Below are 27135 nucleotides of genomic sequence, written 5' to 3'. Positions count from 1 at the left end.
CATGCAAAGAGACATGGGTTTTTTTTTTGTTTCTGTTTTTGTTTTTGTTTTTGTTTTTGTTTTTTTTTTGCTTTGCTTTATGGGCTGTGCCTGGGATATGTGGAAATTCCTGGGCTAGTGGTTGAATCGGAGCTACAGCTGCCAGCCTATGCCACAGACACACAGGGTCCAAGCCATGTCTGTGACCTACACCACAGCTTACGGCAATGCCGGATCCTTAACCCACTGAGCAAGGCTAGGGATCGAACCCCCATCTTCATGGACACTAGTTGGATTTGCTACAGCTGAGCCACAACAGGAACTCCTAGACATGGGATGTTGCTTATACAAGTTGACTATGGGGCAAAGACATCTCACATCCCATGTCTAATGAGAATGAGATGTATGCTCCCATGGACAGCTATCCCCACAATCAGTGGGATTCACCATCTGCTGAAGGCCTATTTCCTTCAGAAAATAGCTCCTCTGGGTTTCCAAGTGGTCCCCCTGGGGCTGTGGATGTCTCTCTTCTGTCTCCCATGTCCACTCTGCCTCCACCATAGTGAGCACCTGACCTTACCGAGGCCATTCCAAGGACTTGGAATGTCCAGAGGACAACCAGAATTCTTTATGAATGCCATGGTGTTAATGATTTGGCCAAAAGACAGCCAGCAGATGTACTGTCATGAGACCTGCTGCCTGCTAGGACACGGTTGTGTAGTGTTTCAGTGTGTGCACTTTGGGGTCAGACTGGGTTCAAAGCATGGACGTCCAGCTCTGTGACCTGGACAGGTATGATACCTCTCTCTCTCTCAGTTCCCTCTGTGTGAATTAGGGATAAAAGCCCTACTACTTACCTCCTAGGCTGGTTGTGAGGATTCAGTAAATAGCTGTAAGGCATATAGATATTTACCACAAACTCAGTAGATTATTTGGGATCTGGTCCCTTAGGCGTGATAGAATGGGAGCCCCTTCAGAGAAGCCCACTGTCGGTGTTTCTGGCATCACCGGTGATGAGTTTGATGTGCAGTCCTACCTACTCCATTGTCAACCCACATGGGCTCTGTGTCCGTTTTACAAATAACAACCAAGAACAATGAAAGGAGTCAGGTTGTTGTTGGGGGGGGGCATGTTGGGGGAGAGATACAAAATCCCATTAGTTAAGAAAGTGGAAAGTTTCCAGCCAACACCAATTCTCTGCCTTCCCTGAGTGGTTTTGTTTATAGAGATGAGATTGAGTTTGCCTTGCATCTTTGTTCTTTCTCTCCATTATCGACCTAACGCTTTGGTCCAGATCTTGTGATGACTGACAAACAGAACTCCTTAAACACAGACCAGGCTTGGAATCTGATAGACTCTCTGCCACTGATCTGGCAGCTTTCAAAGCCCCAGCTGGCCTCTGGAACTAGAATGTGTAAACACTGCTTTTCCCTCCCCATGAAAATAAAGTAAGGGGAGAGGGAGCTGGGCTCTTGTGACCCTCAAATATCCCTGAAGTGAGGGTGGCAGCCACCCCCCCCCCACAGGTAGGAGGAGCAGGGCACTAGCTTCCCTCATTTATCATCGAGAGGCACTTTCTCCAATGTGCACAGACCCCAAATCGACTGCAGCTTCTAGAGCTGGGCTCAGGGGAGGCAGGTAGAGAGCTTTTTTCTTGCATCGGGATTGCCCACCCCTAGGAGGGCAGATGGAAATAATTTTCTGACTTAAGGCCAATCATCAGGTCCTCCAGACGCCATTATCTCAGCCACTGCTGTCTAGCCGGATATAGTTACGTTTAGGTGGAACACACGGTCTCTGCCATTCCAAAGCCCTCCCTAAGGCTTCTGGATATTTCTAAGGGACTTATATGCTCCAGGTCACCTCTGCCCCGGGTCCAAAGTGCTTTGTCCCCAGCTTATTGACCCAGACATAACACCCAGCATCACCAAAAGCTTACGCTCGAGGACACTCATGAGAATAAAACATTTCGCCGAAGAATTGGTCATAGAGGTGAGATTAGGTCCCATAAAACACACAAGCTAAACTATATTTACATTCCTTCTTTTAAAAGTCCTGTCTGCTACAGAACGCTCACTTGTGTTTCTTCCCATTCAGCACCCAGCCTTCCTACTTTCACTCTTTGTTTCCCATCCCTCCCAGGAATGGAGATCAAGAATTCAAATGCCAATTTCATATATATATACATTTATGTATGCACACACACACACACACACACACACATATATATATATATATATATATATATGACAGGTCCCTTTGTTGTACAGCAGAAATTGACAGAACATTTTAAGTCAAGTATAGGTCAATAGAAAAAATGTTAAATACTACTAATAAAAAAACCCCTCAGTGCAGTCGAGACTAGCAGGTAACATATGTGTGGGTGGAGAAGGTGGGGTGTCAGGCCAGAGAGAGGACCCAGACTAACTCAAAGCATTCAGGTTCAAAACATTTTTAAGCACTGCATCCTACGAAATACTTCTGCAGACCTTCCACCCAAAGGTGGCCAGTTGGCAGTCCTTCGGCACGACAGTCTCGCTCTCTGCCAGAACCATTCCAGACAGAGCAACAGCGCCACCAAAACTGGAGCCGTGAGCAAGGACCCTCTCCTGCCATGTTTGTCCTGAAGTTATGCTATGATTACATGTACATCAGCATATAATACTGGTAGATGTGCGAGTTTAAGTCAGTTGGGTACCAGGTGAGCTCGAGCTCGGGAATTAAGACAGCCCGGGCTCATCCCAGGCTCCACTAATCTGCCTTTGTTTTCTTTTATATCATATCGCAGCAAAATGTCAATAACATACATTTACTACTTAATCACTTTTAAGTGTGCGGCTCAGTGGCTTGTCGCCACTAACCATCACCACTCTCCATCTCCTGGATGGTTTCATCAGCCCACAGTGAAATTCTGCACCCATTCAACACGAACTCCTCCATCCCTCCTCCACAGCCCCTGGTCTCCTCTGCACTACTTTCTGCCTCTACGGAGCTGATCACTTTAGGCACCTCATATAAATGGAATTATACAGTATTTGTCCTTTGGGGTCTGGTTTCTTTCACTACATAATGTTTTCAAGGTTCCTCCAAGTTGTAGCATGTATCAGAACTTCATTCCTTTCTAAGGCTAAGAGTCCATTGTATGTACATACCACATTCTGTTTATCCATTGACGGACATTTGGGAATCACACTGGCATACACATATCTCCTTGGGTTCCTGCTTTCACTTATCTTGTGCATATACCCAGAAGTGGAATTGCTAGATCAAACGTTGTGAGGAACCAAGCCTGGGTGTGCCTGAACCAGTCACAGAACCTTTCTAAACCTTATGTGTAAAACAGGGAGAATAACAGCACCCCTTGCATTTGACTCAAACACTGGGCGCATCATACATGCTCACAGAGGTTTCCCCTCATCTTCCTCTGAATTTGAGGTACTCCAACTAAATGAATACCTCAACTAACTCTACAGTCACTCCCAGCTCCCCAAACCCATGATCCCACCATCAAATTATTTCCCTGTTGGGACGAGCTAGGACTTCTCAGAATATATATCAGGAAAACACCCTCTTCGTGGTCCCCACAAAAACCCATTCCTGCCAAGACGGTCCAATTTTCATAGCTCGCTCTGTGGAATTTGCTAACGCATCCCATTATAAACCAACATCTAATTTTTCTTGCCACTCCTTCCCCCTCGCTCTCTTTCCACATTCCATTTCTCAGCTGGCTGCTCCTGCCCACTGAATATCTGTGCTTCAAATTATCTTCCCCGGTTGCCCTGACGCTCATTCCCCACCAGTTAATGTCTGCTGGAAGCAGCACTTGTAAGTTATTCATATTAAGGTTTCATTCCCCAGAGTCACATCTTTTAAATGAGTTGTTCCTTTTAGGCAGAATCCTGCTGGCAAGAGCTACTGCTATTTGGTGAAGTCAGTGGAGTTGGGTTTCTCCCCTCACATGCTGTTTATGTTGGGTTATCTCTTGGCCTGATGTTTGGATTTTCATCCTCCAGCACGTGTCCCAGGCCGATGAGCAACAAGCGTCTGCTGTGCCATCCCAGTGGATGTTTATATTTCATCAAATGCTCTTTTTAGAAAAGTAATTAGAGGAAATATGCTCCTAAGCTTTCCTTGATGGGGGCCAGATTGAGAATTCCAGCAGGGAGTGGACTCGCTCATGACTTGAAGAAATATTTTCCTTCTCCACTCCATCCCTCTGTCTACCCTCTAAATGCGCACGCTCCACAATGAAATATCCTTGCTGGACACATGAAGTTGCTCTCCCGTTCAGTCCGCAGCTTGGTTGCCCAGAAACCACACACCCTCCCCGGAAGGTTTTCCACAGCAAAAGGTAAAAGAGATCCTCAGGTCAGGAATAAATTGGTTTTTCAGAGCATGGGCAAGAAAAATGGGGCAGCTGAGCTTCAGTTTTTAACTTTGATGCGTTTGAGCCATCTCACCTGCCACGTTATAAAAAAGGATGCTGACGCAGGGATGGGGACACTAGACCTGGAGCCCTGGTGCTCTGGAAGGAACCAGAAACCTCTGGAGTGGCACTTGGGCCACCAAGCCCTGGCAGTTTGGCTCCAGAGATGAAGCAGGGAGGAGTCTTAATGAAAAGTCCCCAACTGACCCCCCCAGGCAAGTGTCTGGGTTTATGGATTGTCAGACCCCCTCCTGGGCTCCTTCTTCCTGCGTAATTGTCTTTGGGCTGCTTCAGATACCACCAAGGGCAAATTCAAATAAAACACTCTCTAGCTTGAGGGTAAATCACCCCAGAAGATTTCAAGTGCGGCTGGCAGGCTCCAGGTAGATGGGAAGTATTGACCGAAATGGGGTTTTTGCGTGTGTCCTGGCTTTTTGTTTGTCATGAAGGGATGTGCCCCGGTGGTCCAGTTCCCCTTCCACAGTAGTCGACTGCAGTGTACGCCGCCACCACCTCATTTCCTAGGTTTTACTCTTGGAAACTTGCCAGTTGCTGGCAGCAACGGAGCATCTTCCTCTCAGGCCAAGCACAGGTGACAGGTAGCCCCCACAGAAGGGAAGTAGCAAAGGCTCAGCTTCTCTCTGCTCCTCCGCAAAGCTGCCCTGTTTCATCGAGTGTGCACATTTCCACCTGCCCCGACCTTCTGAGGTTTCCCCTTACCTCCCTGACACCTCGCCTCTCCAGCCATCTAAGGACAGAAGCTCCTAAGCAGCCCTCCTTTCCCACTCGTCCCGGGAGCAATTACAGGACAAACCTGCCCTCCCCTTGCTTCTACCCACAGCTGGGTCTGTGTCTCCTCTCAACCTCATTTGCCCCAGGAGCCCATTTGACATGGGGTTTGTGGCTCAGAAAATGACATGTGAAAAACAATGAAGCCACAGCTCTTTCTAAACAAACACTGTGTGTCCCCAGAAACAACTTGCACTCTTCACCTTGGCTGCTGCTGCTTCTTTCTCATTCTTATCGGGAAGGAAGTGTATATACGCTGGGTGAGTACATCCGCCTTGCTGGGGATCTGTTCTGAAGGGTTGTAACTGTAAGATTTCATCAAGCAAGATTCCCCAGGAGGCACCCTTGCTGCAAGCCCTGCTCTTGTTCACCTCTCTCCTTCCCACTCACCTCTGAGGGGGCTTTTTCCAGGAGGAAATTTAGCTTTTGCAAGTCAGAGAGGGTGCCTCAGACTGGGTGGATTCCCGGAGGCTGTTTTGTGTGTGTGTGTGTGTGTTTTTTTAAAGGCTAAAAAAAAGCCCCACAAATAAAGCTGAAGCTGGTACCCCTCCTGAAGCAGTTCAGTCCCACAAGTTGGGATGAAAGAAAAGGGTGTCACATTCTCAGGGAGAAACAGACACTCCAGCATCACCAGCCAAGCCCCCAAGATTATCACTGGAAGCAGCCCTCCCCCCAACCCCCACCCACATCCACACCAGCACCACCTCTTGGGACGCCCCAGCCCTGCCCCCTACCAAGCCCCGGAGGGAAAAGTCCCCTCCTGGGGGGTCCTGAATGCTACTCACAGTACCTCTTGGCAAGGACGAGATGAGAAGGAGCTGCAGAAAAGTGAGCCCCAGCTGCGGCCACCAGCCCAGCTCCATCGTCCCGCGGCGGTGCCCCGAGTGACTGCTGGGGAGGGACCGAGGGAAGCCAGCGGCGCTTACACGGACCTCCCCAAGCCCCAGCTGAGCGGGAGCTCGGGTTTCAGCTCGCCAGGCTCTCCCATCCTCATCTGAGGGGAACCACCTTCAGCCAGAGCGACGTCAGCCCAAACCTCTTCTCTCCGCTGCCGCCTTAACCCTTGCGGAGCCCGGGGAGGTGTGGCAATGCCGGAAGGGCCCCGGGCTGCGTCTGGAAGGGAAGCTGTCACGAAGGAGGCTCCAGTCCAGGTCAGGCTGGTCTCCCAGGCCCGGCTCGGGGAGGGGAGCGGACGGCAGCACCTAGATAGGAGCCGGAGGTAGGTGGGGCGCTCAGGTGAGGCCAGAAGCCCCACACCCTCTCACTCCCACCCAAGCCTGGGATGGGAGGTCCACTGCCTGCCTTGCTTGCACCCAGAGTCTGCCGGATTTAAAGCGTGGCCTTAGGGGAGGGGCGCGCTGGTGCTAGGAGGAGAAAAGCAGCCAACCCTCCTCCCCCTCTACCTGTATCCTCAAGCGCTCCTTCCTACTCAGCCTTTGCTCCAGGTGGTCACAGTTTGGAAGCCTTATCCTTTGCCTCTATAGGCTGCTGGGAAAATTCATCTTCCCAGGACTAATGTGAGTTAAGAAACATAAACAGCTCCTGCATATATGCCAGGTAGGGTACCAGGCTCAGAGAGAAAAGAACATCCAGGACACTGCCTCTGTTGTGAGGATGTTCAGACTAGGTCTAGAGGTAGCGAATGACATGCTGAAGAGAGACGAAGGATGCTTTACAAGACAATAGCTAACATTTTTGATCAGTTTTTTCTTTCTTCTTTGTGTGTGTGTGTGTGTGCTTTTTTTAGGGCTGCACCTGCTGTGGCATATGGAGGTTCCCAGGCTAGGGGTCGAATCAGAGCTGTAGCTGCCTGCCTACACCACAGCCACAGCAACGCCAGATCTGAGCTGCATCTACGACCTATACCTGCAGTTCACAGCAACCCTGGATCCTTTAACCCACTGACAAGGGCCAAGGATAGAACCCACATCCTCATGGATACTAGTCGGATTCTTAACTTGCTGAGCCACAAAGGGAACTCTTTAAACAGTTTATATATATATATATATATATATATATCTCAGAACAAAAGCCAACTCGAGGATAAACAATATGTATAGTTTGATGTGGCAGAAAACAGGAAAAGAAACATGTGGTCACCGTGTTTGGATTTTACTCTACAGTTAAAGGAGTGCTCTGCAGGGGGTGCTGCACCCAAAGCAAAGTCCTAGGAAGAAACGTCCCTCCGGTGTCCAGGCTGAAGGATGGAGGAGGCCAAGGCCAGCACACAGAGAAAACAGCTGGGACTATTGATGAGGGCCTGGAGTAAGCAGCAGGCAGTGACAGCTGAAGGGGAAAATGATGGGAGAAACTTAGGGAAGACAGAATCCCGGGACTCAGGACAGATTGGATGGGCAGGAACCCCGACACGGGTGCTCCTCTTGGGGAGAAATTCCTGAATCCCAGCCCTCCTTCTGGGGCCCATGGCAGCCAAGTCTGGGACCAAGAACACAGCAGTCAAATCCCTGACTCACCAACCACTCTCTGAATCTCAATTTTCTCATCTATAAAATGGAAGGAATCATCAGACCTAACTTTGTAGACTAAAGAATTGAATGAGATATTCACAAGGCTCTAAGTCTAGCTCATTCTAAATTCTCAGTAAATATAAATCGTCATCTGTATTATCTCCCAAGAGATCCCATGATGTGGGCCTTCTTTCTCACCCTCCACTTCTCTATCCAGGTGAACTTTATTTAAAATAAGCACCAAGAGTAGCCTTAAAAGGGGGAGGAAAGGCCAAAAGGCAGCACATCTGGGGTGAGGCAGAGGTTAGAAGAGGTCAACCAGCCCTAGTTGCTGGTCAACCAGCCCTAGTCCTTTGGTGATGGGAGTGGGGAGGAGGTGACTTAGTTTCCAAATAACTGCAAGCATTAGAACCTCTCTGGAACCTGTTTGTCCCATCAGCTGACAACACTGATAGGAATGGCGCAGGCGCAGGCACAGGTAGTTGTACAAACCCTGATAAGGAACCACAGACTGAAAGAGAAACAGGGACTTTGGGAGATCATTGTAAGTTAATCACTGCTCAGATCACCGTAAGTTAACGGCTCAGGCGGGCCATCAGGCAGGCTGGCTGGACTAGCGGAGGCTGGAGATATGCCTCAGGTCATTGGTCAGGATCTGGTGGGGGCTGCATTCAGGTTCGGACCATGGGCAGGAGTTTAAGGACCCCCCTTCTGCTGATTTGAATAAGCCTATGACCGAATACCAAGGAGGAGCTACTACGCCAAGACAGAGGAAGAGGTGGTCTTTTCCACTCCCCTTGAGTGAAAAAGACTGTAGCCCACTGGATCCTGGGGCAGAGCCTCCTTGCCTGCCTGCTTGCATCTCTCACAAGCGTCCTATCTTGATAAATCTACTTCTTGCCTGTCACTTTGTCTCTCACTGAATTCATTCTGTGCGGAGGCTTGAAGAACCCGAACCTCAGCAAGTCCAGACACTGGGTGAGTGATTCTAATTTAAAATTGTGGATTCGGAGGTCCCATCGTGGCTCAGTGGAAATGAATCTGACTAGCATCCATGAGGATGCAGGTTCCATCCCTGGCCTCGCTCATGGGGTTGGGGAATCTGGCATTGCCGTGAGCTGTGGTGTAGGTTGCAGATGTAGCTCAGATCTGGTGTTGCTGTGGCTGTGGTGTAGGCCGGCAGCTACAGCTCTGATTCGACCCCTAGCCTGGGAACCTCCACGTGCTGAGACAAAAATAAATAAATACGTAAAACTGTGGATTCAAGTCCCAATCTGGGTTTAGGCTGGGTTATTGCCATTAGTGCTATCAGTTTCAATACCACTTCCTTCTTCTTTTGTCGCCCCCTCACCCTTACACACTCACCCTGACGCGCGCGCGCGCGCGCGCGCGCGCATGCGCCCACACACACACACACACACAGCAGCCTCTTCCCTACAGCAATACACTCCCACCAGGGTGGGGCCCCAGGTGATGAATGTGACTGGCTGCTCCCTAAAGTCTCTGGTGCCAGGTCTTTGCTTCTCCAGGCTTAGGAGGCTGGAAACACATCTATTTCTGGAATGCTCACAGGAGGAATTGGTCTCTACTAGTTTGTTGTCCCTAATCCTGGGTTTGCGAATGTCCTAGGACCATGGAACCTGGAAAGGAATTCTCAAAAAGGGACAGGAGGAGTTCCTGCTGTGGCTCAGTGGTTAACAAATCTGACTAGGAACCATGAGGTTGTGGGTTCGATCCCCAGCCCTAGTGGGTTAAGGATCTGGCGTTGCCATGAGCTGTGGTGTAGGTCGCACACATGGCTCAGAGCCCGAGTTGCTGTGGCTGTGATGTAGGCTGGCAGCTACAGCTCTGATTCAACCCCTAGCCTGGGAACCTCCACATGCCACTGGTACAGCCCTAAAAAGACAAAAGACAAAAAAAAAAAAAAAAAAAAAAAAAAAGGAACAGGAACAGGACATATTCCTCTGGGGAACTGAAAGCAGTGATTAGACATTATCTTGTTAAACTTGACAATAAACCTGGGCTGGCAGAGGAAGAGGGAAGCAACGTTACAGAAAAGGTCAGCAGTTTGCCTGAGGTCACACAACCCTACACAAATTTTGTTTTTCCAAAACAATTTAGCTTCCTCTCTTCCCATTAAAGTTAACTCAATTTTCATATTGATAGAGGTTAGTATTATTATTCTAAATCAGGATTCTTGGCCCAGGTTCCAACTTTTTACAGGGCCTCTGAAGCTCTTGAAATGATATGCAAATTTTGCATACTTTTTTTGGAGTAAGAAGGAGCCATGACCTTCTTCCAAGTCTCAAAGGGACCTGCACACTCCCAACTTCTGTGGAAACACTGATCTTCAAAAGTTAACATTGAAAAGTTCACCAGATATTTGTTGGGTTTGGGGAAAGTGGTTTTGTACATAGGATTGTTGAGTCTAAGTTATAAGCTTCAAAACAGATATTTGGAGGACCCTCCGCCCCCTTTTTTTTCTATTTTTGCCTTAAGAGCACATGTTCTGGATCACACTGCCCACTGCGGAACTTAGCTGGACACCTGTGTACACCTGAGCAGATTATTCCACCTATGACGGCTGTAGTTTTCTCATCATTAAGTGGAAAGAGTAATGGTGCCTGCTTCCCTCAGACTGGAGTAAAGAGCTCAGAAGTGCCTAAAGTATACTAAGTACCCAGTGAACATTAGCTATTTTTATTCGGGTTCTCTCAGCCTCCTGCCCTCACCTGCTCCACCCACTTCTGGGAGGAATAAATCACTAGAAAGGCTCTGGGTGAAGAAGGCCAAGTGTCATGCTGGGAAGTAGAGAATGATACCTGGAATTAAGAATTATCTACTTCTCATCGGCACACAGAAATCAACAATTGCCTGTAGTGGATGGAGCTGGGCCACCCATTTAATTACAAGTCACAATCCCCACTAATTTTCACATGGAAGGATGAGGCACGCTAACAAAACCTGTACCCTTTTCAGTGCCACGGGGAGCCTGACTGCATGCAAATACACAGAAAGAAGGCGGGAAGGCAAGAAGGCTGTCTCATGAATGCCAGCAGCTCCCCAGTCTCCACACTGTAATATTTTCAGCTCAGCAGCTGAGCAGTGACCAGAGAGAGGGCAAGCCAGGAGAAAGAGCTGGGGTGGGACAGTCTGCAAGCCTGAGAGAGCATCCCAGACTGCTGGGATTAAGTTGGATTTCCATCAGCTGCATGAAACACACAGTTCAAGTCAATTGGGGCCAGAGGTGGAGAAGGGCAGGTCTGTGGAAAAGACAAGGAGCCCTTCCACCAGAGCCTGCTCTAACTGGCCCACCATGGACGTCCCCAGCCCCAATGAATCTCGGCTGTTCACCTACACACTGGGCAAAAATGTTCTGCCTCCAGGCTGGCTCAGCGCCACTCCCTCCCCCCAGGGAGCCAGGCGAGCGGGTAGGTGAGTCTGTGGTTCTTTCTTTGGCTCTATGTCACAACATTCTTCTTGCTCTATGTCACACTTCATGGCAATTGCTGAAAGCAGAGAGTTTCCCTCCTTCATAGTCAGCACGTTCCTGAATCACTCAGGAAACCTGTTCTTGACTTTCATATGTGTATTTATAAACTTCCATTTAAAGCAATATGTCTGCTCGGCAAGGGAATTGCAGGGCTTTACAAAGAAGACTAGTGAAAACTGCGACCTCAATCCAAGTGACGAGCAGAAGCGTTAGATGCAGTTGAGCCAGTTTGGATGGAGAAAGGACCAAAACGTAGGCTAAGGCAACAGGGTACCATGGCACTGAAAAGGCATATGCCCCAGGGGGATCAAGGCTCTATTATCTACCGGCTATATGAACATGGCCTCGGTGCATTGACCCTTCTGAGCCTCAGTTTCCCATCTGTAAAAGGGAGGTAATAGCTACTTTATAATTCCAGTAAAATTAAAATGAGGCTGGCGTACATAATGGTAGCTCAATCAGTGTTGACTGCTATTATAACTACCTATGAACATCTCTATCCAATATTAGTGTTTCATTTTGAAATGAAACTAAATAAGTACCATTTTCCTCAGATCTGGTGATGTAAGTTAGATTATATTCCTATATTGATTTGAAGCCAATACGTGTCTGAAAAATACATTGCCTTATACATTTATGCTTCCAGTTGGAGGCCTGGGGTAGAGTGTGCATTTGTTCAAAGACAAACTGAGAGGCCTGTCCTGCATGGACCCTGCCCAGGTGCTAGAGAAAAAAATTATTCTGACATCTGTTAAAGATGCTAAGGAAGACTTTATTCAAGGGACTCCTGTAATGGGTTTTTGCAGGAAGGGAAAGAGATCAGGCTCAATTCTAAATACAACAAGGAAAAGTGGGGATTTGTCACCCAGGAGCAGGGTGGGGTCAGCAGATGGGAAATTACTAATTACTAAGAGGAAACATTAGGAGTAAGGGGGGATTCTCACTGATCCGACTGAACGGGATTCTTCCTGAAGACTGTTAGAGTGATCGGATATCAGCCAGGAGAGGGTGAAGGATGAGGAATTGAGTCAGCTATCCACAGTGATCAGATATCAGATAGCAGGAGATTCTCACTAACCTGACTTAGCAGGATTCTTGCTCTTGAGGACTATACCCAAGGGCAGGGCCTGGTCAAGAAAAGGCTTAAAGTCTGTTTAAGGAGCAAGTCTGTCACAGGATCCACAAAATCCCCTGGAAAGTCCTTGCATTGAATGTCTGGTTCAATCTTGCCACATTGTTCAGTGGGATAAATAGGATTGTATATAAAGTAACTTGTCTCCGTCTACGGAAGGAAGGAAAGCAGAAAGCAAAGTAAAAAGCATCCATTCACTCATTCAATATGATATATGGCATGTCTGCTATGTGCCAGACATCATCTCAAGTCTTTGGAATATGGCTGTGAACAAAACCTGTATGGTCCCTCACCTCGCAGATTTGCAGACCAGACGGCCCTGAAACATTGGGCATATGTGATCGCGCCATGAGTGAGGACAGAACATTTCAGAAGCAATTAACCAGGAGGTCCAATCTGGTTTGAAGGTCAGAAAAGTTTCCCTGAGGAAGTGACACTGAACTTCAGATCTAAAGAAACCCAGAAGGAGGGGACAGAAGAGAGGACAATAGATGAGGAGGACCACGTAATGAGGCTAGAGCTGCTGCAGGCCTTGAAAACCATGCTCTTTGTTGTGAAGGGTCATGGGAAAGAACTTGAGGGCCAGTGACTGGATCAGATGTGTGCCTCAGACTTGCTCTCTCCGACTACATCCAGCATCCAACAGGATGGAGAGAGGGGGCTTGATCTGAGAGGCACAAGGGAGGTGTAAAAGGATGGGATCAGGAGTGCCCACTGTGGTGCAGTGGGTTAAGAATCTGACTGCAGCAGCTTGGGTCACTGCAGAGGTGCTGGTTCAATCCCCAGCTCAGTGCAGTGGGTTAAGGATTTGGCGGTGCCATAGCTGTGATGCAGGTTGCAGCTGTAGCTGAGATTCAACCCCTGGCCCAGAACTTGCACATGCCATGGGTACGGCCATAAAAAGAAAAAAGAAAAGAAAAGGATGGGATCAGTGATGATGGTGTATTGAGGATAAAGGTGAGGAGCAGTCAAAAGCAACTCCAGTTGATGACCTTGTGGATGCTGGCGGGTGTGTGGGGCTGTGCTGTGCACCTCGGTCTCTCTCCCCCCCGACCCCCACCCAATCCCTCTCAGAAGCACCTAGCTAAGCTACTCCCAGATTCCTGATCCTCAGAAACTAGGCAAGATAATAAACTATGTTGTTTTAAGATACTAAATTTGTTAAACAGCAGTAAATTACTAATACAAAAGATTTCTGAACTGGGTGAATGGGAGTCTAGACACTTGGTAAACCTGCAGCCAAATGAAAATTGTTAGGGAGTCACAGCCTAACTGAAAGAAGCTTCCAACCATATGGCAACAAACCCAATTCATGTGGCTTAAACAATAAAGAACCACATTACCTTGTATCACAATAAGTCCAAAGTAGGATAGCTCAGAGTTAATTCTGTGGTGCAACAACAGTGTTAAATCGTGTTACTTAAATAGATCCAAATTACCTATATATATATATGCTATGCATGCATGTATATAAAATCTGGGGACACATAAAAATAGTATATGTTGCGCATGAAAAGACGCTCAACATTGCTAATTATTAGAGAAATGCAAATCAAAACTACAATGAGGTATCAACTCACAGCAGTCAGAATGGCCATTGTCAAAAAGTCTATAAACAATAAATGCTGGAGAGGGTATGGGAGAAAAAGGAACCCTTCTACACTGCTTGTGGGAATGTAATTGGTACAACCACTATGGAGAACAGTATGAGGTTACTTAAAAAAACAAAAATAGAGCTACTATATGATCCAGCAATCCCACTCTTGGGTGTATATCCTGAGAAAACTCTAATTTGAAAAGATAGTTACACACCAATATTCAGAGCTGCACTATTTACAACAGCCAAGACATGAAAGCAAGCTAAATGTCCATCAACAGAGGATTGGCTAAAGAAGATGTGGTACATCTATACAATGGAATATTACTCAGCCATAAAAGAGTGAAATAATGCCATTTGCAGCAACATGGATGAACCTAGAGATTATCAAACTAAGTGATGTCAGTCAAAGACAAATATTATATGATATCACTTATATATGGAATCTAAAAAATAACACAAATGAACTTATTTACAAAACAGAAACAGACTCACATACATAGAAGACAAACGTATGGTTACCAAAGGGGAAGGTGGGGCAGGGATAAATTAGGAGTACAGGATTAACAGACACACACTACTACATATAAAAATATATAAACAACAAGGCTTTAGTATATATCACAGAGAACTATATTCAATATGTTGTAATAACCTATAATGGAAAAGAACCCAAAAATAGAATGTGTGTGTGTGTGTGTGTGTGTGGTACAGATATATACACATATACAGACATATATATATCTGGATCACCTTGCTATACAGCTAAAACTAACACAACATTGTAAACCAACTATACTTCAATCAAAAACAGCATATGTTGTCTGTGAATACAAACACATAATGTTAAACTATTAGAGCATATGCAGAAAGCAGTCACTACTGAAAAGCAAGGATGTTATAAAATTATAAAACGTGAGACATGAAACATCAGCTAAAATATAAAACAAGAGAATGAGAAATCAAAGCAACGGAAGCCACATGTTAACATCTGTCTGTCTTTATGACTAGTACACAGGGATCTGTTATTGCCTGGAATATTTCTGTACGTCTGGAGTATTAATAATTATATCAGTATTTTATAGTGCTATCAAGTAGCTACCAAAAAAGAAAGGGACAGGTAGGAAACTACTTTCCATGGACAGAGAAGACAAGCATTTGTTCTTTAAGGAAACATTTTGGGTGTCTGCTCTGTCTCAGGCACATTCTAGGCTATGGGGAAAGCACAGTGAATAGGACAGAAGGACTTCTGTTTTCAAGGAGCTTACACCCTACTGGGAAAAGACACATGACAAACAAAGCAGAGAATGTCAGATGGGACATTCCAGTGCCATGCTGGAAATGAAACAGAGGAGTATGATAGCAGTGACGAAGGAAGGTGCTTTAGTTTGTGGAATCAGAGCAGGCCTCTCTGAGAAGATGACATTTAAGCTGAAACCTAGAATAAAATGCCATGCATGAGAGCATGCGAGGAAAGGACACCCCAGGCAGAGGGAACAGCCAATGCCAAGGCCCTGAGCTGCAATGAGCTGAGGGTGCCTAAGGAACACAAAGAGGCCAGTGTAGCCTACACACAAATACATAACCAACTCCTTAGAAAAAAGGCAAGAGGAAAATCTACTCAATCATTTGTCATTACCTATATGGGGAAAAGAATGGGTATATGTATATGCAAGACTGCTTGACTCTGCTGTACACCTGCAACCAATACAACCTCAAGTCAACTCTACACTGATAAATTTTTTTTAAAAAAGACACAACATTGTAAAGCAACTATAATTTAAAAATGAGGGGAAAAAAAGTACATCCAACAGTAAAATAAATAAAAGGAAGAAATATGAAAGGGGCCAGGAGACAGGTGGGGATGAGCCAATGAATTCACACCGATGTCACCTTACCTTTGGGGCATCAGGGAATTCTTTGAAAATTTCGTGAAATTCGGTGCATCCTAAAAAAATGCTCACATACTGATTTTTGCTTACAATTTCAGGATGTGTGTGGACCCTCTGAAACCTACCCAGAAATGACCTCACTGTGGTGTTTGAACGGAAAGCCACATTATTCCCAGTTGGTGAGTGTGTGGGGGTACCCGATGCAGGACTCCTCTGTAGGGAATATTTGCACTGGTGCTTCCCGCCACGCTGACCAGGAAGTCCTGAATGCTGTATCTACCTGAGGCTCTACTACCCCATCCCCCTGTGGCACCCCCTTACTTCTCACCAGGTCAGACCCGCGGAGGAATCTGAAGGCTCTCCCTGGCTCTCCCCCAGAGGCTTCTCCACGAAGAATTCCGTCCTGCACTTCTAACTCTGCTTGGTGTCTGCTTCCTAGAGGGATCAACCAACACAACTGGTACCAGGAGCAATCAAAAAGAAGAGGTGATAAGAGGAGGTTTGGGTTCTAGATCACTCGTCACACAGCTGGCAAGGAAGGTCCCATCCCAAATGGTGTTGGAGGTATAGATAATTCCTGCCACGAAGTGGCAACTCAGTTGCTAAAAATTTCACAGGTGATTGCTTAGAAGAACAGCCTGGTGGAGGGGAATGCCTGAGTCAGAAGATTCAGGCCTTTGCACATTATGGAGGAAAAACACATTTAAGGACAGTGGAAAAAACTAGTTACTAAGTTGATTTAATGCTCTACAGAGAGATAATGAGAAGTTAGGGCAATTGACAAATTTAAACGCTAAGTGTGAAAGCCAGTAGTCCTCTTTGGTAGCTTCTGCAGTAGGAGGGCGGATACAGTTAAGAGGCAAACTCAGGTTCTGATATTTTTAGTTACCAGGCATCAGAAAGAGTGGAATGCTTCATCAAGGCAAGGTCTACTTTGCTAAGATCAGGGCCCTGCCTGGAAAAAAAAAAATCTCAGACTCCAAAGATTGTGGTTCTATTGACGTCCCTGAATCTTCTGAGCCTTCAGAGATGTATCACCTGTCCTTCTTGAGAGCTAGAACTCCTTCCTGTGGAGGAGTTCTTTGTGGGAAGATACAGCATAGGCTTCACCACAGAAAGAACACAGGTATCCTTCTCAGGCCAGAAAAGAGGGTTACATTCCAGCATAATCCCAATAGAACATGATGGGTTTGATTGGGAAAGAAAGAAACAAACTCCAATGGAGCTGCAGGAATTAGGCAGCATGCGCTAGCACAAGCCAGGGGAATACCTGTGGGACTGGATTTGGAGCGCTCGATCAAGGGGTACTGGACATAAGCCAAAGAATGGATAAGCAAAATTCATCTACTTGGGAGCACTCTGTGTGTGTGTGTGTTTCTTCTTCCTTTTGGGGGGACTGCAAATGGAAGTTCCCAGGCTAGAGGTCAAATTGGAGCTATAGCCACTGGCCTATGCCACAGCCACAGCAGCACCAGATCTGAGCCGCATCTATGATCTATGCCACAGTTCATGGCCATGCCAGATCCTTAACCTACTGAGCGAGGCTAGGGATTGAACCTGCATCTTCATGGATACTATGTCAGGTTCTTAACCCACTGAGCCACAACAGGAACTCCATACTTGGAAGTACTCTTTATGAACACATTTGTAATGCCTTTGCAAGAACCCTAGGGTATGGGCAGATTTGCTGTGAGGTAACTCTTAGAAACATGGAGAAAAAAAAAAAAAATAGCCCATGCTGACCAAGTGATAATGCCCGAGGTACTATGGAAACCAGTGGGATTAAACGGCTCAGGGAAGTAGGTATGTTGAATTGGATATATTAGTTCAGAACAGGAAATCCATCAAAAACTATGTTCCACCAAAGGACCTAGAGAACACACCATTAACAAAGGCCAAAAACCATAGGCCTATGGGATGAATATTAGCATTACTAAGACATCCAGCAGTGGCTTTCCTCTACAGGCTAGGGTTGACTATATGAAATAGGTCATAGAACTTGGTTTACTAAGAGCAATGCGAGTGATGAGGCCTCCAAGCAAGAGAGTCTAGGTGATGGATATTAATCACCAGAAATGAGGGGGCCCCACAATTACCATCACAACCAACAAGATTACAGGGGAAACCAAGGGGGCTTGACCCACAAGGAGTTGTAGCTATGGTTAGTAGAACATGGTATCTCTAGAGACAAATGAGATGAGCAGACAAGAGGGTACTGCTTAATATATACAGTCAAAAATGGCAAGAATGGATGAGCATAAGGCTGAGGGTGGTCACCTCAATAGGAAGTTATGAACCTTGCTCAATTCTTAGACCTGAGTCAGTTTTCATGCTCAGAACCTACTGGCTACAGAAGTGGATAGGTCCCCTAAAGGAAGTACAGAACAACACCATGGCAAGTGTATACTATAGTGATTCCTTTGCTATTTCCCTTGAAATACCCATAACCATTCACTCAGATGACTGGGGACTGAGGAAAGAGAAACACCCATTCATTTGGAGGGTTCTTGGACAAAGATTCTGAGATGAGATCAATATCTGGAGACCTAAAATGTCATCATGGCCATCTGTTCAAGGCATATGGAACAAGTTAACAAACAGTCCTGCACAAAGGCCAGCTTACAGTGGGTCTAGTGGGCCCATGGATCATTTTCAGGTCCCCAAATATATAATTGGGATTGACATACTCAGCTGTTGAATATGGGATCCTTGGCCCATCATGATAGAAAGGCTGAGTAAAAGCCTCTGACACTGTCTTCCCCTCTGAAACTGTCTTCCCCTCTGAAACTTCAGTTCCCCCATGAGAATGAATCAAATACAATATCACATTCCTGGGGGATGGTGGTGATTAGCGCCACTCCTAAGGATCTTAATGATGCAGTTGTAATGGTCTTTTGCATATCTCCACATCTTAATTTAATTCACCAGTCAGGTCCCTGGGAAAAAGCAGATGGATGCTGTAGAATGACTGTAGACTAACACATGCTCAACTGAGAAGCAGCTCCAATAATGGCTATCATACCATTCGTGGGACCTTTGCTAAAGCAGATTAATGGACTTGGGTAAATGGTATGCAGCCAATGAGTTCTTTTCTATCCCAATCAGCGAAAAGAATCAGGAACAATTTACATTCACCTGGAACAGACAATCACATGCATTTACAGTGCTGTCCAAGGTCTATGTTAATTCTCCTGCTGTCATAACATAGTCAAAAGAAATATGGACCATCTGGACATCCTGCAGAATGAATACCACACCGATCCACCCCATCAATGGCAGAGCAGGGAGGGTAAGATCTGCCTAGAACCCTGGAGGCCTCGGTGAAGCACCTCGCTTCAGATGGGGGGAGATGAACCCTAGGAAGATGAAGGGACACGGCACATTGGTAATGTCTTCAGGCGTTCAGAGATCAGGGACATGCCAAGAAATACTGTCCAAAGTAAAAGACAATGCGCTGCATTTTTCATCCCCTAGAATGAAGTACCCTAAGAATGAAGTGCAATATCTGTCCAGCCTCTTTGGACTGGTTTGAAGGCAGTATATCCCACATCTAGGAATACTACTCCAGCCCATATACTGGGAAATCGGAAAGGTAGCCAGTTTTGTGTGTGGCCTGGAGCAAGAAAGGGATCTACAGTCATTCCAGGCCAGGAAACAAGTAGCTCTGCCATTTGGAAGACAGGATCTGGCAGATCATCTGGTGTTGAAAGTGTCAGTGGTGGAAGAAGATACAGTAGGATCTTAGAGCAAACCCCAGTGGGGAGAATCCAACATAGCTTCTGAGGTCTGGACCAAGGCATGTCAGCTGCAGCATCTGCTTTTTGAGGAACATATTCTAGAGTATTACTGGGCCCTGGTGGACACAGGACATTTGACTCTGGTATATCAAGTAACCACAAGCTGAGTTCTATCAGACCCTCCAAATCATAAAGTCACACAGGCCCACAGCAGGCCATTCTGACATGGAAATGGCACATCTCAAATGGATCTCGCACAGAACCGGAGGGCTCAATCAAGCCTCATGGGCACGAACCCCAGACTCCCATGCCCTCCCCAGGACTACTCTCTCAGCTTGCACCTATGGCCAGATAGTTAGAGGTATTCCCTATACGACTAGCTGAAAGAGGAAAATCCCATGCTTGGTTTCCAGATGGGACATCTTAGAATGTGAGTACAAGCTGAAACTGGATGGTGTGTGTCTAACAGGCATGAGGGAGTGGACTTGAAGGACAAAGCAGAGCAAAAGGCTTTCCACTAGGAGGAGCTTCCAATAGATGAAGCTTCATCTGCTCTGTGTGGAAGAAGTGGCCTGAAGTAAGAACATACAGACAGTAGCAACTGGCCTCACTAGCTGATCAGGAGCCTGAGTTGAAAAGGACTGGATGACTGGAGGCTGTGGATGGGCATGTAGGAGGGGGCACCAAGAATGACTAAAGTGTGATCACGGTGGTCAAGAAAGTATCCACCATGAGAAGGTACTGAATATCCAAGTAGACTCAGCCAATTAACATTAGCCAGTATTTGTCATCACCAGGCATGATGAGCCCATGAAGAGAATGGCCAAAGTAGGAGAGATAGAGGATATGGGATGCAACAAGCTGGACTGCTGCTTACCAAAGCCAACCTAACGACTGCCACCTCTGAATATCCAACCCGCAGGCAACCAGGCCCAATGCTGAGCCCCTGACATGGTACTGTTCTGATCCAGTAGGACTGGGACAGGGACCTGAGATTCTGCATTTCTAACAAGAACCCAAATAATTCCACGGACCCCAAGGATGTCAGTGACACTGGTCTATGTGCTACAATTAGAAGAATAGCGATGTAAGAGAGTGGAAGTTACCTCCTCTAAAGTCATAGGCAAGGCTGTTGACAGAGGAAAAGTCCTTCCAATAGGCTCAAAAGGAGAGTCGTGAAGGTTTTAGCAGGAACTATTTCCGCTTAAGCAGCAGCAGGTGCAGGGAACTGCTGACCCTCGAGAGGTGGCATCAAGGACTTCGCTTGACTTGACTGAGAGGGTTTTTCAAATCATGCTCCTGGGGAATGACAGGGTTACTCTTCACTAAGCAGCTTGGACTGAATTGTGCTGCATCTGGAGGACTTGTGACCAAGCCTTCTCTTCCCTCTGAACTGCTGGCTTCTCCATGGGCCTTAACCGTCCAACCTTGAGTTTCCATGAGCTGCAGCAGAACTGTCACCAGGAAAGCATGCTACTCTCCAAAGGACTTAGAGGGTGGGAGGGATCTGGCAGGGGTGGGGTGGGGCATAAATCCAAGTCTGCGCATGCGTCTCTTGGGCTCTGCAAACCTGCTTTACCCCTTGTCCTTCTTAGCGGGACTCCCAGAACCTCAAGACAGCCATAAGTCAGGATGGCCCAGAGCCGCTGGGACACTGGGATCCTCATCAATGTCCCTCTGGTGAGCTGGGCCCACTCACCTGTGATTTGGCTCTGGACCCTCCTTTTCTTATCATATTTCATTGGAAAATCTGATCTCATTTAAGGTTTGTGTTTCCAACTGTATTTCTGGGCAGGTGACCAGTGGAATGCAGCCAGGGAGATGTAAACAGTTAATGAGATCTAACAGCGTCCACACTTTTCAGTGATATTTCAGGCCTCCAACAAGTCTGTCTCTCATATTTCCTGCACTGCACTCTTCCTCCTGGGTATGGCCTGGGTCTGTTCTCCATCACCACGGCAAGAGCCTGAGGAAAACACAGGTGTCTGCAGTCATTAAAATTCAAATCCACCTGCTGGACCACGTGCAAGAAGCAGGGCAACTCGAGGTCAGCAGGGATGTGCTGGGTGAGGGGTGGCTGTCTGGCCATGAGCCCAGAGGGGCCCATAAACCATGCTGGTTTCTAGAGGCAGGGAGCTCGAGGGAGTCAGGTGAGAAGCCCATCTGTGGCCAGACGGCTGGATGCTATTAAACAGTGGCCTCAGAAGGTCTTGAAAGTGGGCGTCTGTGGTTCCTTACACCCTGGAAGCAATTTATGGCTCAGGCCTGCTCCTTCTCTCTGTCTCAGTACATCTCCCCTCCTCTGTTCTCCTCCTCTCCCTGCTCTCACTCTTTTTTTGTTTTGTTTTGTTTTCCTCTCTCCTCTCCTCCTCTCTTTACTTTCAGTGAAACAAGGCTCAGGGGTCTAAGCATGAGGTCCGACTAGGACACCACTTGCCTAGGGCAAGGGGATTTTCTAGCACGCAGCTGGTGCACAGCAGGCCATGTGAAACCCGCCTAGGGAACATGGGAAATGGGCTCGGGGTCTCCACTTAAGATAGAAAGTGGCCTGTTTTTATCATTGTCCTTTATTTCCAGGCCTCCCCTATTTTAGCATCTGCTCACCTTTCTTGCATCTCCATGGACCTGCCCTCCCAGACCTCACCCAGACTTGCCGTCTCTGCAGGCCCCTTCTCCAACCACTTTTCATGCTTATTTATGGAGCCCAACCCTTCCAACAAAGCATCTTGGCTAAGCCCAAGCCTCCAGACCAAAGGAATGACCTTGAAGGAGGACATTCCTGAGTCCAGGATATGCCATCAGGGAAGACATTTGAGGCACACCAGCTTTCTTCTGTCCCTCCAGCCACACTAGAGGAGCCACCCAACCTAGAGGGCTGCTTGCCTCTTGGCCTCAGTCCACCCCCAAGTCTCAGGGGTCTTAGGGGAGTATCAGTGATCTACCTAAATCCCCTAAACTCCCTCAGGTACCAAGAGACAGCAAGGCTAGAACTCAGATCTCCATCTGAGCTGTCTGCCCTTGGAAAACTTGTCTCTCTCTCTCTGGGTTCCACTTCCTCCTCAGTAACGTGAAGCTTGGACTAAACGACCTCTGAAGACTCTCTTAGCCTCTCTCTTCAGTGGTTTATTCCATATAAATCTGAGTTTCTCACATCTCTCTGGTCCTCGGCTAGATACGGTTCACTATTACAGCCATTCCCACACATTACTGGTTCTTTCTTCCATAGGATGATCAGCCCCCATGAGATGATCTCAGCCTCTTGTGTCCTGGTGTCCCCTGGGGCTGCCTCCTAGGTGATTACAAACCCATCAGCAAGGCAGACACAACGTGTCCAGTTGCAGCCACCGGGTTTTTCTCTTCCCCACCCCACCCGCCCATGTCGCCTGCATCTAAAGCTCCCTGAGAGCTCACAGTGTGGCCTCTGAGTGCTGCTGACACTCGTTCAATGCCAACGTCCACACAAAGGTGCCGCCTGCCACTACTCCCATGGCTGCCAGGCCTCCAGCAGGTCCTGGTCCACTCCAAAGTGAGGCGATGGCCCCTTCCCCTACTCAGGGTCACCCAGACCTCCACAAGGCCCTGCTTGTGCCCCCAAGGGTCCCAGAGTCTGTTGTAAAACCGTTCCTGATCGTTTTCCTTAGGAGCCTTCCTTCTATAGGACTCAGATGCAGCCCGTGTCTGATGTCACAGGGTCGTCCCATCCCCTCTTCGCCGTCCTGCAAATCACCTCCGTGTGGTGCCTCCACCACTTCTACAGACATATCTGAATTCCATTTCAGGCTCAACGGAAACATCCCTACTGCCTCCCAATGCACACGTGCGTGCGCACACGCACACACACACACAGGATTCTGTAATTTCCATTTACGTCATCCTAGCAAATAAATCAAAGGACTCTGAGTGTGTGTGTGTGCCTGAGTATGTGTGTGTGTGCTCACACATGCACGCATGCTGAGTGAAAAAAAGGGGACTAAGAGCTGTGCTCCAAGTGGCTCGTCCAGTGTGCCAAACCACAATACTCTTTAAAAAGAAGAAAATTCTCTTCTCCAGCCCTTCCTCCCAATGGATTCTAGCAGCAGGACTTGATCTCCAAAGAAAATCTATAACAAACAGGGTTGCCGGTAACTCTTAAAACTCTACTTGCTCACAAATAAGAATCAAACTGATGAGGGATTAATTAGGAAAGTGCTTTCTTGTGGTTAATGTAGGGGGCCTGGAAGCAAAAATATGGGCTAGATGATCAGTCTGGAAAAATCAGCATGATCCTATACTTAGAACTAATGAAAAGAGCCTTGGAGAAGGACAAGGTACAATAATGGCTGTTTTTCTCCCCTCTAAGAATAGGGACTAAAACGTGGTGATGAAGAGAATGAACCCAAGATTCTGAGTGAAAAAACCTATGTTCTGTGCTCCTACTGGGGACTTAGAAAGTGCAAGTCAAACCATTTATTCCTCTAAGTATTAATTAGTAACTAATTAATTCATTGACAACTCACTCAATCATCACCAATCTGGTGCATGGGACCAGAAGACCAGACCTAGTGTAGCGGATCAGGCAAGGCTCCTGGAGGACGTGCTGGTGAAGCTGAGCTTTACAGGGCGAAGAGGAAGTGATGACAGAGAGTGACACATCAATTTTCCATGGGGAGGGAGCAACCTTTGTAAAGGCAAACTGGGAAGGAACATGGTACATGCAAGAAACTGACCAAAGACCAGTGTGAAATGGAGCCCAGAGAGTGACAGTGAACGGAGACTGGAGAGGTAAGCAGGTCCCTGCGGACCAGGTTAAGGACTTTTGTTCTTAAGTCCTATGTAGGAGCCAGTCTTAAATGGTAGTCAGTTTCCAGGATGGTGTCTGATGATTTCCGCCTGCCGGCAGGCATGCCCTTGTGAAGTCCCCTTCCGCTGCGTGCCCCAGTTGGTCTGTATGGTCAACAGCATATGGGAAAAGTGATGGTACTTCACTTCCGAGATTAGATCATAAAGGATACTGCTGGCCATCTGCACTTGGATCACATGCACAGGAGCAAGTCATATCCCAAGCAGCCCTGTGGAGGGCCTTACTGGCCAGGAATGGAGGCCTCTTGCCCACAGCCAGGTAAGGAAGTTTGCAAGAAGATTCTCCAGCCGAACCAAGCCTTTGGTTGATGGTCCTGCTGGACACCTCAACTGCAACCTCAAGAGAGACTCTGAGCCAGAACCATCCACCTAAGCCTCTCCCACATCCCTGACCCATAGAAACTGAGTGAAATAATACAGGCTCACTGTTTGAAGATACAACGTTTTGGAGTAGTTATACTATGTTTTGCACATTTGTTATGCAGCAATATATAACTGATATGTAAACAGAGCAGTAGTGTCAGATTTGCTAATTGTGCAACTTTGAACAAATCACTTAACCCCTCTGGGTGTTTTTCCACCTAAAAAATGAGGGGAATGAACTCGTGTAATAGACTATGAGCACGGGAAGGGATTTAGAGATAATCTAAGTAGGCCATAAATTCATGAAGCAGATCCGAAGCCACATGAGAGCCTGAAGTGATTCAGCTTGGAAGCCGCTGGCAGTGGAGTAACAATAATGAGCTTCTACCATTTATGGGCCACTCACTGTCTGCCAGGCCCTGTGCATGCATTACCCTGGGGTAACCCTCTGATCTCCCCCATTTTGCAGAAGAAGAACTGAGGCACAGAGACATGAAGTCAATGCTAATCTCACCCTTCCATGCTTCTGAAAGTTATGAAAAAGTTGGTTTGGTCTAGAAGCACCTGCTACAAAAGGCAAAGCAGACATCGCTAATCCTCCTACCATCATCTCGATTATGCGCCACACCATCCCTCTCGGCAGCCTCTTGAAAAATCATCCCAGCCGGATAATCCTCTCAACATGGCCCAAACTATCTTCTGGGCACAAATTTCAAAGTTTCAACCCCACTAGACCTAGAAGCTTGGGGGTGGGACATCAAATGCTGGTGGGATTTGGCATTGGCGGTAGAGGCCAAACAGCAGCACACGAGCGCCTGCTACACATCATTCATTTCCTGACACAGCCCTGGAAATGCAGCCAGCAAAAGGCTCCCCAGACTCAGTGGAATTGGGGGCTTTTGTTCTCATGTGTGGATACACATCAACCTGCCGATCCTGGTAACAGGGTCTATGATGATATTCTTGGCGTTCACCACTGGTTTTGGCACAAGCACCACTGAGGGCTTCGTTATTGTATTTTATTTTTTTTAGCTCTTAAATCTCATTTTTCGGAGAAGATAAATCAACTGTAAAAGTATGTTACGAAAACCAACTTGGCAGGCAAGGTCTCCTGGAGAGGGCAGGGGCTGCTTTATTTTCCATTATCTCAGTGTAAAACAAATAGATTTATCCTTTTAAGATGTTCTTGTAAGGTCATCGGGATCACAGTGATTTAAACCATGGCCCTTGGCCGACTCGAGCCCAGAGCATGATCTAATCAGGCCTGGAATTTCAAAGGAGAGAGGAGAAAAAAAAAAAAAATGGCCTAGAGATGAAGGTTTCAAAGTTATCTCGGTACAAGGAAGTTTTCCCTTTCCACTGAAGTCTCCTGGGGATCCTCCAAAGGCAGCCTGGTTCTCGGCATCTTTTAAAGGTTCTTTTGTTCTGTTAAGGATGGATGAGGTTAAGTCTGGACAGATCTGGCCCGTTGCTTCAGCTGCCTCCTGACAGGCTCAGACCTTTCTCACTGGATGGCTTTACCCTGGAATGTTAGTAGCTGAGTGATCTTGTGCAATGCATTTAACCGTCTGAGCCCCTGATCCTTCATCAGCATGGCTGCATCCAGAACCCACCCTGAGACATGACTGTTTTTGTGAAAATTAAGTGGTAAATGATGTAAAGGGAGGAGCACGTTGCCGGGCACAGCCTGTCTGAGTCACATAATAGAAAAGGTGATCAAGAGTATTGGTGTTCCCGTCGTGGCTCAGTGGTTAACGAATCCCACTAGGAACCATGAGGTTGCGGGTTCGGTCCCTGCCCTTGCTCAGTGGGTTAAGGATCTGGCATTGCCGTGAGCTGTGGTGTAGGTGGCAGACGCGGCTTGGATCTGGCGTTGCTGCAGCTCTGGTGTAGGCCGGCAGCTACAGCTCCAATTAGACCCCTAGCCTGGGAACCTCCATATGCCCTGGGAGCAGCCCTAGAAAAGACAAAAAAAAAGAGTGTTGGTGCCAGAGTTGGAGATGCTGCAGTTGCCAGCACTGCTTGCACTGCTTGGGCAAAGGACTTGCTCTCTCCAACCTATAGTTTTCTCACCCACAGAATGGGGTGATACGAGTGTACTTCCGCTACCTCACACAGAACTGTTAGGAGATAATGCTTTGAATACTGCCCAGAACATGATACATTGCAAGTAAATGGTAGCTATTACTACAATGATTTTGAAAATAATGACAATGATTGGAAAGGAATATTTTTAAAAAGAATGTATATATGTGCATAACTAAGTCACTTTGCTGTAAAACAGAAAGTCACATAACAATATAAATCAACAATAATTTAATTTAAAAATTAAAAAAAGAAAATAATGGGAGTTCCCGCTGTGGCTTGGCAGATTACTAAGAACCTGACATAGTGTCCATGAGGATGCAGGTTTGCTCCCT

General features: G+C 47.0%; 1 protein-coding gene and 1 long non-coding RNA gene across 22 annotated transcripts in view; one reads left to right on the top strand and one right to left on the bottom strand.

Annotated features, from left to right (window-relative positions):
- Positions 1-27135, bottom strand: part of PAMR1 (peptidase domain containing associated with muscle regeneration 1) — a 170479-nt gene that overhangs the window by 70819 nt on the left and 72525 nt on the right. Inside the window, exon 1 of one of the 20 annotated variants that reach the window (XM_013994404.3) lies at positions 5985-6190. The exons of 18 other annotated variants lie outside the window; for them this stretch is intronic. Coding sequence is in view for 1 of the 2 variants with exons in the window: in NM_001243643.1 (NP_001230572.1) it covers positions 5985-6057 (73 nt within the window). In the remaining variant the exon portion in view is untranslated. 20 annotated transcript variants of the gene reach the window in all.
- LOC110259280 (uncharacterized) lies at positions 8205-21729 on the top strand. 2 transcript variants are annotated; one of them, XR_014837080.1, is made up of 4 exons: positions 8205-8640; positions 15875-15955; positions 16108-16262; positions 18882-21729. It is a non-coding gene; the product is annotated as an uncharacterized LOC110259280 (long non-coding RNA). The 2 variants fall into 2 exon arrangements; XR_014837081.1 differs by having other exon boundaries at positions 8214-8640; positions 18705-21729.

The sequence above is a fragment of the Sus scrofa genome, chromosome 2 (genome assembly GCF_054392235.1).
Source record: "Sus scrofa isolate SSC_HxYL_T2T_F1_AM1 chromosome 2, Sscrofa_HxYL_maternal_Yorkshire_Landrace_v2.0, whole genome shotgun sequence".
Taxonomy (NCBI): Eukaryota; Metazoa; Chordata; class Mammalia; order Artiodactyla; family Suidae; genus Sus; species Sus scrofa.
This window is presented reverse-complemented; position numbering and strand designations above follow the sequence as displayed.